The sequence below is a fragment of the Gastrolobium bilobum genome, unplaced genomic scaffold, assembly GCF_033153095.1.
Source record: "Gastrolobium bilobum isolate Gb01-03AN ecotype WA unplaced genomic scaffold, APGP_CSIRO_Gbil_v1 utg6105, whole genome shotgun sequence".
Taxonomy (NCBI): Eukaryota; Viridiplantae; Streptophyta; class Magnoliopsida; order Fabales; family Fabaceae; genus Gastrolobium; species Gastrolobium bilobum.
In genome coordinates this window covers 132,504-145,799 of record NW_026899702.1, presented here as the reverse complement: position 1 = coordinate 145,799, position 13,296 = coordinate 132,504, and the positions used below count along the sequence as shown (strand labels likewise).

Below are 13,296 nucleotides of genomic sequence, written 5' to 3'. Positions count from 1 at the left end.
GTTTGTCATTCAGAGTTTTTGGTAATTGGTTGTTAGGAACTGTAGCTTCTAATTTCTCGCAAAGTGGTTCCACCTTGATGTGTGGCATTGAAAAATCAGTTGTAAGTTTAAGCATTAATCAAGAAAATAAAATAAGAAAAGCAGTTAAGAAAAAAAAGGAGGCTGCTAACAGATTCTGAGATTCTCCAGAGTCCAGAGTATTAATTGGTCAAAGACCTTGACATCGTTCTAAGAGATCAATTATCAAGACTAATAATTTTTTTTGTTTTAAATAGCTTAATGACTGTTTGTTTGTTTGATTTTTTTTTTCCCAATGCCAGCCGACATTAGGCACACATTCCAAACCACTTTTATTTGAAGCAAGTTTAAATTCCTGCTTTCCCTTAATGCAATTTGCGTTGAGACAAATCTTAATCAAACACCCCTTGGACTAAACTTTGATATTAAAAACGAATTCTACTTAAGAATATTAATTTTAAGTTGAAATAATGACTCTTTGCATATTTTGGATCAACTGAGAACTGCGGATGGGTTTGCCAGATCAAGGAGGGCACGCATGAGGAAAATAATCAATGGAGATGGTGGGTGACATAGGGAAAAAAATTAAAATATTATTATTTTAATAAATAATTATGAATACATAGTTGTTTTGAAATTATCTATGAATTTATTGTACTCATTCACGCCCAAATTAGGCGTGACTCCTGAGACATTCACGCCTAATTTAGGCGTGAATCATCTGATGTTGACACGTGGCAAAAAAAGTCAACTTACGAACTGTAAAACTTTGAAAAGCCATAACTTTTGACTCGGATATCCAAATGAAGTAATTCTTTTTTTGATTCCAAATAACTTTTTGAGATCTACGCGATGACATCTCATTTGATATATTTTATCTCTCACAAACACAATTTAAATTTGCAATAATTGTATTATATAATGTATTACAAAAAAAAAATTAAAAAATTATTATTAATAAGAAAAACTTAATAAAGATTTAATTTGTAATTTAAACTCAAAAATCAATTTGAAAAATCTGTATTAATAAAGAAAATAATTAAATAAATATTCTAAACACTTGGTAGAATATTATATAAATTTGTATATATTTTAATAATTAATTACGAATAAGTTGACGTTTTGAACCTAATTACGAATATATTGCACTCATTCATGCCCAATAATGGTACTATAACATTAAATTCAAAATTCAAATAACCTCAAATAAGTTGATTGTGTTTTGTATTTAATAGGAGTTGATTGTGTTTTGTATTTAATAGGAGCTGATTGCGTTGTAATTTTATGAGTTGGTTACAGATTGTCGCCAATTTAAATAAATTTGTTGGAGGTTATTTGAATTTTGAATTTTAAATTTAATGTTATAGGAAATATCGAACACGACAGGTTAAAATTCTTAAAGTGTAGATATTTCACATGTGACACATTTACTTGGGATGTTAATGTTAGCCCAACAAAAATTGATTGGTGAAAAATGGTTTTCAGGAATTGATGGCAGTGGGATATGATTATTGGATCAAAATAAGAGTTGGTAGCAGTTCATCTCATTAAACTACTGATGTTCATGCTGACCACTGTTCCATTGATTTGTTAATTAAACGTGTGCACATTTTTCTAACCCCTCCCGCCATTCTAGCTTTTCTCCTAATTCCCCTAAGAAATTAATATGCTACTGTATTTTGTCACAGTTTATACGAATCTTAATATGAAATTTAATAATTAAATATAAATAATCAATATTTAAGTACTGTAGAACTAAGAACCCCTATAATTTTATACAATTAAATGGGTATGACTTGTATATTGGGGATAACATGTAAACAAATATAAATAAAAATTATACTACTTTAGATGTATTTTATAAACACAAATTAATAGATAGTCAGGTACACAAAAATAAGGCTCTTTTTTAAAAAAAAATTATAATGTAAATTATGATATAATGTTTCATGTATATGTACCTAAGCATGGATATTTTTCTTTATTCTTCTTAATTATAAATGCGTGTTTAAAAAAATGGCAGAAAAGGTGGGAAATAAAATTTGGTAGAGGAGATTTTTTCTACCAGGGAAATACAATTATTAGGAAAATTGTGGGAAAATGATTTTTTTTGAAAAATTAAAAAATAAATTGTTTGGTAGGCTGAAATATTATTAAAATTTTTTTGATGTAAATTTGTTATAAGTTTGAGTTTGCTGGGAAAATCAAAATACCACCATCAAATTTTCCAAGTGAGCATTTTTCTTCATTTTTACACTACAAAAATTTTTCCATCAAATTTTTTTCCTAAGCAAATTTTCCCTACTCCATACCAAATATAATCATTTATGAACTCCATCTACCACTTTCCTAAAAAAACAAAAATCCACCTATCAAATACCCTATAATGTATTGATATGCTGCCTAAGTGCCTAGTTAGCATGCTCAACAATCTTTTAAATTTCGACTTTATATGTATTCAACACAATGTTATTAAAATTGACTCAGTCATTGACCCGATAGAGATACTGAGTCACTGGATTACTGGTCCAACCAATGGATTATTACTTAAACCGCATGACGCAATAATTATATACAATTCTATAATTTATATTAAAGATTTACAAACATACTCAAATATCTAAAAAAAATGATAAAAATTTCAAATACTTTAATATAAAAAATAATAAATCATACATTATTATTCAATAAAGGATCAAATAAAAATATAATGATCGTGATACGGGGCTTCGAATTCAGTATACAATATCTCTAATAAAAAATCAAATAAAAATTTCTTGCATAGTATATAATTGAGATAATATTAGTGTTGTAAGTACATAACATATGTAAATCAATAAGCAAAAAATATTCAAATATATCCACTATGATATTTTTTTGAATTTTTTTTTTGGACGGGGCTGGGTCACAAGTTAATCGACCGGGCCACCGATTTTCACAAAAACCAGCCTAGTTACACCGAATCACACCGATTCTTATGCATGGTCGGTCTGTTGCTTCAATCAGACCGACTATATGATCGGTTTACTAATTCTCGGATCGACCCCATCAGACCGGACCAATTTTATTAACATTGATTCAGGGTTAAAAATCGTTTTCAAACCAACCATTATTGTTAAATCAAAAGTCTTGAATTTAAATTTTACGATGGAGAAAATAGTATGGGAAAAGTATAGGTTTGACCGTGCTCAAAACATATTAAATCCGTTGAAAAAAAAGCATTTACCAAACATTATTTTTCACATTTAAAATATGCCTTTAGTTTATTTTAATTTCGAAAAATGATCAAATGGGCTCAAATGCATTATTATATATAAATAGGAAAATATTTTTCTCCATTTACATGAGACAAAATTTCATTCCTACACATACATCGAATTTCGTGCCAAGCTTTTGTTTTTATTTTTATTTTTTAAAAATTGCTGGTTTCACTTTTTTGTTTCAGTAGGAGATAACTCTTCTCTCCTGTTAAAGGAGAAAAGTATTCCCCATTTAAATATTACTTCTCGATTACCTTTCTAACTGATTTGACATTAAAAAATATTAGGAATTTTTTTTAATTCAATAACCCTGCTTATCCTTTTATGGTAAGTTAGGTCTACCAAGTATTCTCACAAACAAAGCAAGAAAAGAGTTTCTCACAAATATAAGATTAATCCTTTCCACGATTCTAATACATTCTTAAGAAAATCATACTCAAATTGTCACTTGAGTCAACCTTATGATTAATTAAGAGAATTATTTAACTCATCTTCATTTATTCTCTTAAATTTATTTAATTATTAATTATTAATTTTTTCAATTTCATTTTACTCTATTTAATTAGTTTTTATTTAAAAAACTTGTTTTTAACAGTTTTAAAAATGAGTTAGAAATATATAAAACAAAAAAGTAAAAAATATAACAAAACATGTGCCTGTATATAGTTCACATGATGGCCCACATGGAGACCTCCTAGAGGTCCACTAAGGAGGTTCTTTTACCAGGCCCACAGAGTGAATACTAAACCTTACAGGGAAAAAATAAGATAAAAGAAAAAATAAGTGTTAGTGGAGTTCTCACATTATAGTAAGTTAGATTTGGATTCTCTAATGAGAAGGGAATATGCAAAGAAATAGATACGAACGTAATAAACAAAGTTTTACTACTTTTGTTTTTATTGTATTTTAATTTTCTCACATAATCTCATTATCATATAAAGAAAGAGAATATGTTTCTCATGTACGTACGAGACAATATTATCTCATACTCATATAAAAAGTAGGTGAATTTTTTTTTTTCTATTTTCTTCTTAGTGGGCCCACCTATTTTTTTGAGTTCTAGATGAGACTATGAAATATATTTTTTATTAAAGAATCCAAATCCTAAAAAGTGCTGTTTTATAAAGAAATATTCAGGCTTATTGACCCTTTTGTCCCTCATTAATTAATTAATAACTAATTTGCCTCTCTCCTAGAACTATCCACCATCCTGCCCCCCTTTAGTCGATTAAGTTGAATATTTAGTCGACTACATTGCAAAAACACAGGAAATATGAACCCCGCGTTTTAATCGACTACATATTCAGCTTGATCGATTAAAATTCAAGGAGGTTTAATCGACTCCATTTATTATTTAGTCGACTACATTTCGCGGAAAACCCTATATGCAGCCCTTTCTCGGTCTCATTTCAAAAAAATTCGTTTAGCAACTTACTCTACCTCTTGTTTGTCATCTGTGATCCTTCCAATCACGCTTACTTTTCATCCCACCATCTTTAAAGACTTAATATTGTTAAATCATTGTCATTCCATCCACATTCTCATTTTTTGGCCCCAAAATCCGAACCCAAATCCCAAAAATCCGAACCCTACTCCCAAATTCGTGTGAAATATGACCTCAAGTCCAAACATGTATGTTACAAAATGATCTACTATGAATGAAAGCATTATGAAGGCCCCAATGGTGTTCAATTTGAAGGAAAAACGAAAATGTTGAAAATCAAACAGGGCACTACATACAATGAGTTGAAGGGGAGAATTCACCAAAAATTGGGGCTATAAGACAGCCAATGCATTCAGCGGATGATCGCCAGGGTAGAGTCTACAGTTGGTAAGGATGCTTTATTCTACATTGGTAACGATAATGTGACGATGAAGATGTGGAATGTGTCATAAATGCAATTGTTGACCGAAAATTTCAAAATTTTATTGAGATATATGTTGAAATAGATTGTGGTCAATCTTCATCTGCACCTATGCATGAAAGACATGAAAGAAGTCAGAGTCAAGAAGACAGAGTAGTCAGTTTATCTGCACCTGCACCTGTCTTAAGTCAGATAGCACTGAGGGAAGTAGATGAGGATGAGCACGATGAGGATATGGACAGTGATGACGACGGTGAACCTGAGAGTGTTATTCCGCTAGATGACACCTCAGATACGGATGCAGAGGGAAATTTTGATGCTGACACAAACTCAGGAAACCTGAGTTCCCAGGTTATGCCACCACTTTGTGTTGACCCTGTTAGCAGTGATAAGATAGTAAATTAAAGTTTTAAATGAATATTTTATATTTGTGTTATCATTCGTACTGACGGAAAATTTTAAATTTGGACGTAGGTTCTGAGATTGAGCCATTTTGGAACGAAAGTCCACATTATTCCTTCATTAATTGGGCTCACCCTAATGATGAGACGGAGATATTGTATGACGACGATGACTTTCACGGTGGGTGGCAATTAGGGGATCCATTATATTTGTACCAGGAGTTTCGTAGTAAATCTGAAATGCAACATGCAGTCAAATTATATTGTATGAAGGCTCACCGTACTGCTGTCGTGGCAAAAAGTGATGAGCATAGATTTGTGATGAAGTGTCGACACCATATTGATGGTTGTCCCAGGTACGTGCGAGCATTGTTGCCGAAGAATGGAAACACTTGGGTGGTTAGTAAGTGGGGTAAAGAACACACCTGCCTAAACCAAGGTCTTACTCGGGACCATAGACAGCTAGATTCTGATGTTATCTGTGCAGCAATTATGAGTATCTAATACGCGATATTTGGTTACATAAGTTATGTTTATGTTATTTAATTCAATGTTTATATTGAGAGTGTTGACTTTGAATTATTATTTTTTCCTTTGTAGGTATGTTAAAAGAAGATCCATCTCTCAAACCAGTTCTTATTCAAGAAAGGGTTCAGCATTTGCATGGATACAACATAACTTACAGGAAGGCTTGGAAGGCTAAAATGAAGGCCATTGTGAAGTTATTTGGTGACTAGGATAAATCATATGCATTCATGCCTGGTTGGCTGACATACATGACACTAGTTAAAGTGGGTTCTGTGTTCAAGATTGATACAGACCAGTGCTTTGATGATTCTCGAGTCTACACCGATAAGGTTGTATTTCGCAGGGTATTTTAGACTTTTCACCAGTGCATTGAGGCTTTTAAATATTGTAAACCCATGATCCAAATTGATGGCATGCACCTGTACGGTAAATAGAAAGGTACCCTTTTGATTGCTACGTCACAAGATGAAGATGTATACATTCTGCCTATTGCCTTTGCCATTGTTCCGCCGGGTGAGAGATTGGAAGATTGGTCATGGTTTCTTTGCCTAATGCATTTTCATGTTACACATAGGCATGGTATTTGTCTAATATTCGATCGCCACCCGAGCATCATCAGGGCTGTGAAGGATCATGCCGGTTGGCAGCCTCCATTTGCGTATCACGTGTTTTGTCTTCGTCACATCGGAAGCAACTTTAACACTAAGTTTAAGGATGTGGAACTGAAGAAAACCTTGATGAAACTAGGTATACTATTTACTGAATGTGTACAAGCTGTATCTAATGCAAATTTATATATAACTCATTCAATTGGACCATTTTTTGTAGGGTACCTGAGTTCGAAGATTCATTTTGATATCAGATATCAGGAATTTGTCGACAGTAACGCACAAGTAGCATCATGGATAGATCAGATTCCGAAAGAGAAATGGTGCAGGTCTTATGATGATGAGGGTCGCAGGTTTGGTCATATGACGACTAACCTATTTGAGTGTATCAATAAGGTCCTAAGGGGTGCACGTAATTTGCCGGTAACGGCATTGGTCAAGATGACTCAAAGTAGGCTTGTTGAGTATTTTGTCAAGAGACGTGAAAAGATCCAAAAAGCAATGGCAAAAGGCTGGAGAATTGCAAAAAAGGTTGAGGATGTCATACAAAAGAATGATCAGTTAACGGTTAGTCTCCGTGTGCGTGTTTTTGATAGAGAGCTGCAGTTGTTTGAAGTTGAGGATGCCTACAATCAATCTACACATGATGCCGGCGACATAATGAGGGTGGACTTGCTTAATCGCAAATGTCAATGTGGACAATTCACAGCTAGAAGATTTCCTTGCAGTCACGTGTTAGCGGTGTGCAAGGTAGAAAAATTGAACCATTATGACTATGTCGATCCTGTGTTTTCAATGTCACAAATTGACAAGGTCTATGCTGCACATTGGTATCCAATGGGTAATGAGTTGTTGATTCCACAAATAGATGGCCCAACTATTATCCCAAATTCATCTTTGGTACGTGCACAAGGAAGACCGAAGTCTTCAAGGATACAGAATGTGATGGATTGGGTTGAGTCGCAACCCACAAGCAGTCAGAGTAGATGCAGCACCTGCAAACAAATTGGTCACAATAAACGTACATGTCCTATGAGGATTAGACAAAGTTGATCCAATGTTTTTCATTCAGTTATGAACTTGATGTTAAGAGGCACCATGGGAGGTGGTGAATGTGTTTATGGTTTAGTTCATGTATTTCTTTTATGTTACTTTGTATTGTAATGATTATGTGACTTTATGTTGATTTTTGTTGCTATGAATGGTACTTTTCCAAATTTGGATCCGATGACATGGAATGTTCAACAAATGCAATGAATGGTACTTTTCCAAAAACTTGATCATTTGGGTTCAAACCATAGCATAACATGTCACAATTGTCCATACAAACATGAATCAATCACTAATAGGTGTGTAAAATGACTTAAACAAGTTTAGGGAATACTAAACCAACGTTTCCAAACAATTGATATACATTTAGGGAATATAACGTCCACGTTGGTTTTTTGTATGACAAATTGTCTTCCCCAAGTCACACTGAGCATTACAATGAGTGTACAATCACTACAGGACCAAAAAAATTCGTGGAAAACAGAATGAGGTTCCAAAAGCAATGATTTAATCGATCAACCCATATTGGTTTAATCGACTACAAGTATGGGTTGATCGATTAAATCATTGCTTTTGGCACCCCATTCCGTTTTCCACGAATTTTTTTGGTTTGGTAGTGATTGTACACTCATTGTAATGCTCAGTGTGACTTGGGGAACACAATTTGTCATACAAAAAACCAATGTGGACGTTATATTCCCTAAATGTATATCAATTGTTTGGAAACGCTGGTTTAGTATTCCCGAAACTTGTTCAAGTCATTTTACACACCTATTAGTTCATGTTCTGAGTTTGTATGGACAATTGTGACATGTTGTGCTATGGTTTGAACCAAATTGATTAAGTTTTTGGAAAAGTTCCATTCACGGCAAATGGAAAACATTGAAAAGGGCATAGATAATAATAAATAATTCAAATAACAAAACAACAACTTGGTCACATGAAATAGTTCAGCAACTAAACCCTAATACAAACCCTAATCCCAAATACATGAAATCGGATTTAAAGCAAAATACATTACAATAAATCCACCCTAAACATGAACTAAAAACATAAACCGTAAATCTAATCTTCTTCCTCTTCGGACGTCGTCTCCTCGTCATCCTCATCTGACACATGAGCCCCCTCCCCTACATCCTCCTCAACCTCCTGTCCTCGTGCAAGCCTATCTTCCACACTCTTGAACTTTCCCTGTATGTGTCTAAACCTTTCATTCCCTTTCTGGATGTGACTTTTCCTCCATTTTTTATGTTTCAGCGCCATTTTTCATATCTTCTTCAGTGTCGCATTTATGCCCTTTATGACATCACGCAAAGAAAATCCACCTTCAGGTTCAGCTATCTCCTCAACCTCAAGCTCATCATTATCCTCTTCCTCATCCTCCGCCTCTGTCTCAACTATGTGTGCATCTGGGGCAACATAAGGAACCTCAACCTCAACCGTACCAGTGAACTGCCACACACCCGCCGTGTTCTTTGCAATCTTGCACTGCTCCAGTAGACGCTTTCCGAATTTGCAATTATACCCTGTGGTCTTCTTCAAGTGCTCAGTATCCATGGGAACACCAAAGTGAACAAGTATCCTCTGTACCAGACAGGCGAATGGAAGATGACCCTTATGTTTGGCCTTAAACATCATCCAACAGATGTAGTGCCTCCAGTTGACCAGAACATAATGTCGGATAGCCCACATGATAAGAATGTCATGTTCCAGCACCCTGGAATGATTGAAAGCTTGCGGAAACAGGATGTGGGTGATGACAGTGTAACATACGAGCCTCTACACTGAGCAACCCCACCGTATAGTGAATGTGACGGCCACGTGCGATATCAGGCCTCCTGGCCTCCTCCACAACATCTCCTCGGGAATATCCAGGAATTGCTACACTGCTATCAGCATCATATTCCACAGTCTGCGAAGCATCAAAGTCATACCCCAGTATCTCCAACCATACTGGAGCCGTCATGATGATGTCCACTCCGCAGACCCTGGACCTCAACTCACCCTGTACATAGCTGAGGTTATGGTAGAAGGCCCGCACCATCAACTCTGAATAGGGACACAACATCTCAGCCAAAACCCTCAGATGTGCTGCCTCAAACAATTCCACAATCTGAAATCCCTCCGCCGCAAAAAATGTTGTATCCAATGATTTCAGAGGACATAAGGGTCGGTTCATATTGTCACGTACAAATGCAGCGGGAACCGACAGGTCATCATCAAACAAGTAACCATACGGGAGGTCGACAGGAGCAAGCTCTTCGTGTTGTGGCCTTGACGAAGAGGGTCTGTCTTGTCATTGCTTTGTGCGTCTCTCATCTTGGGCATTGTCTGGTCTTCTACGAGGAGCCATTTGAACAAGCGTACCTACAATGGAAGTGGAAGCAATACAAATTAACAATATCAATAACTCAAAAAATCGGACAATAAGAATATCCAAAATTTTCAAAAATCAATAGTCATGCATACTAAAAAAAAATTAATCAAAAAGCACAAGTAAACCAAGCTATACAAATAAGCTAATGATAACTAAAGATTAAAAATATCAATAACTAAATCAAAACCCTAACCCTAACCCTAACCGGTGGCTGTGGAAAAGACTAAAATCAAAACCCTAACCTTAATGTTCTTCATTACATGAAACAATATCAATAACTGAAGACAACAAAAATCAACCAACGTTCTGCCATAAAACACAAAAAGAAACAGAAATAAAATCATGTAAAGGAGAAAAAATAAAAAAACTAAACATAAAACACAATGTAAGGGTTTAATTGTTACCTATCAACTCAGATTCACAAGGTAGATAGTTGACTTGGTGTAATCGGACGGCCAATGAGAGGAGTTTCGCTCGGTTCTTCAAGAGGTGGTGACTTGGTGTTTTGTAATCGACTAGGTTTCAAAATAACCCCCTTCGCGAAATAGGGGGTTTTTAAAAAACGTTTTCCGCAAAATGTAGTCGACTAAATAATAAATGTAGTCGATTAAACCTCCTTGAATTTTAATCGATCAAGCTGAATATGTAGTCGATTAAAACGCGGGGTTCATATTTCCTGTGTTTTTGCAATGTAGTCGACTAAATATTCAACTTAATCGACTAAAGGGGGCAGGAAGGTGGATAGTTCTGGAGGAGGGGCAAATTGGTTATTAATTAATTAATGAGAGGCAAAATGGTCAAAAAGCCGAAATATTCATGTCCATATTTTCTTGTTGTTTGAAGGGGCATTAGGATATTAGCTCTTTTACTTCTTTTAGTAAATGTATTGTGGAGGAAGAATGAATATATTTCAAATGTTCGCCTCAAATGGATAATAATTAATTAACTTATATGTAACAAACTCCACGTAGTAGTTTTTTTTTTTTAAAGAAAGTTTTCAAGTTAGTTTGACAATAATTATGCATTTCAAAAGCTATTTTGTAAGAAAAAAGTGATATAAGTAAATAATATGTTTCAAGGGTATTTCACAAACTATCGTGCGAATAACCTATATTTTAAAATGAAGTTTTTTTTCTTCAAGACGTATAACATTACTAAAAATCTTTTAAAAAAAGATTATTAGATGATTAGAAAGTTCATCAAGGGATCCTCAGAAAAAGTGGCATATTTTTCAATGATGCACGAGTACGTATTTTTTTAATTAAAAATAGAAAAAAAAGTGATTAGTAGGTTAAGTAGAGTTACATAGAAGGGGGAAAAATAAAAAAGATAAAAGATAAAACTAACATAGGATATCCTTGTTGTAAAATGTAATGTAACCATCGGTTAAAATTAATGTAACATGGCAATCTCAAATGAAAGAGTGAAATTCTTTACCCTAAACAAAAGACAAGAAATAATTATGTAGTATAATTGTTACCGCTTAAGATTAATCATGGATTACAAAGGTGTAATAGTCCACCTCGGAGAAAATTAAATAGAGACAATCTAAATAAAAGAGAATCATCTTGTGGTTGTGGCCATTTAAGCTGCACAAGTTGGTGCTTTTCTTTGAATTTTGGGCTTGACATTCGCACATTTAGCAGTTGCAATAGTTCCATTGAAACTCAAATCTATGTCACTGAGCTCCACAGTTTCACATGGCACACCACTGCTACAAACCAGAGCAACTCCTTCTTTAGTTGCAGAAGTTCCTCTAATGTTTTTGAAGGTGACTTTGCTTATCTTTACTTTTGATGGACTCTATACAATTGAAAACAAAAACCAAAAAAGAGTTAAGAGATAAATTAATAATCTTTTCTAATGTTGGTTCATCAAAGTGATTAAGTCATGCACGCACACACATAGATAATAGATATATTACTATATTAGTAGCTTTTAGTTAGATACCTGTTTTTTGCACTGATTCCATGGGCAGTACTCTTGGTCTATAATTATAGGGTTCCTGACATTAACCATTATGATATCTTCAAAATGAAAATTTGACGCAAGAGAAGTTACTGAGGTACCGGGCCAAGTCTTGATCCTAACACCATTGTCAGTGCTTTTTAGCGTGCAATTCCTAACTATAAAATCCTCTACAGGCTCTTCATTTGGATATTTTCCTAGGCTTCCAACACTAATACCATGTCCAGGTCCACATGTCACATTTAAGACAGTGACTTGTCTGCTACCATCACCCAGAGAGATGCAATCATCACCAGTGCCAATCTTGGAGTTAATAATGTTCACTTGAGTTGATCTTCCAACGTGAATTCCATCAGTATTAGGACTAGTTGCTGGTGCTTTGATGCTGAAGTTGTTAAATGTAATATTTTTGCACCCCAAAACATTTACATGAAAATTTTTGCTGTCCTTTGAAGTTATGTCCTTGATAACTGAATTTTTTATGAAACTAAAACCAAAATTCTGTGGGAAAAAAAAACACAATTTGTTAGGATATTAGATGAAAATGCACAAGTATACTATAGCTGCAACTAATATATATATATATTGAGAAATGAGTACTTTATTTACCATGGGAAGCATCTTGCAATTCTTGTTTTTTCCACAATCATTTTGATTCCAAGCCATTTTTTTACCTCGGCCATTAAAAGTTCCCCCACCGGATAAGGTTAAAAAATCAATATATTCAAATCTAACCCATTGATCATTTCCATTGAGGTGGTTTGGGTTTATTGGTGCTAGAATTGTCCCTTGAACCAGAACATTAATAGGAGCCTTGCAAGGTCCTCTAAGAGTTATTTGTTTCAACTTGTATGTACCCCTAGGAACCACAATTTTGCTTGGAGTTGTCGATGCACATGCGTCTTTCCAAGCATGTTTCAAAGCCTTAAGAACAAACCAAATGGAAAATTATAAAAGGCATGACAAAAGATCCATCACATTACTCTTTTGATCACATAAAAGAACAGTGTTTTCAGTTGTTAAAACTTAGTATGATATTACCTCGGTTATATCTCCACGAGGTACTGCACCATATTTATTAACATGGAAGACGCCAGAATGTGCTGCTGTGACATAGGAAGCTAGCAAAAGAAACAAAGCTAATGTGGTCACACTTACTTTAACATCCATTTTTATCTTCCCTTGTTCACTATGCCTTAAACGAATGTGATGGAACGCTAA

At 34.4% G+C, this 13,296-nt stretch overlaps 2 protein-coding genes across 2 annotated transcripts; one reads left to right on the top strand and one right to left on the bottom strand.

Annotated features, from left to right (window-relative positions):
* Positions 1-7,121: 7,121 nt before the first annotated feature.
* On the top strand, positions 7,122-7,733 carry LOC133292705 (uncharacterized). Its single transcript, XM_061491140.1, has one exon. The coding sequence runs from the start codon at positions 7,122-7,124 to the stop codon at positions 7,731-7,733; it is 612 nt and encodes a 203-aa protein (XP_061347124.1).
* Positions 7,734-11,691: 3,958 nt separating this feature from the next.
* On the bottom strand, positions 11,692-13,245 carry LOC133292764 (polygalacturonase-like). The gene is made up of 4 exons (XM_061491219.1): positions 13,117-13,245; positions 12,685-12,999; positions 12,058-12,576; positions 11,692-11,910 (listed from the first exon to the last, which is right to left on the bottom strand). The coding sequence occupies exons 1-4, from the start codon at positions 13,243-13,245 to the stop codon at positions 11,692-11,694; spliced, it is 1,182 nt and encodes a 393-aa protein (XP_061347203.1).
* Between the last annotated feature and the right edge of the window lie 51 nt (positions 13,246-13,296).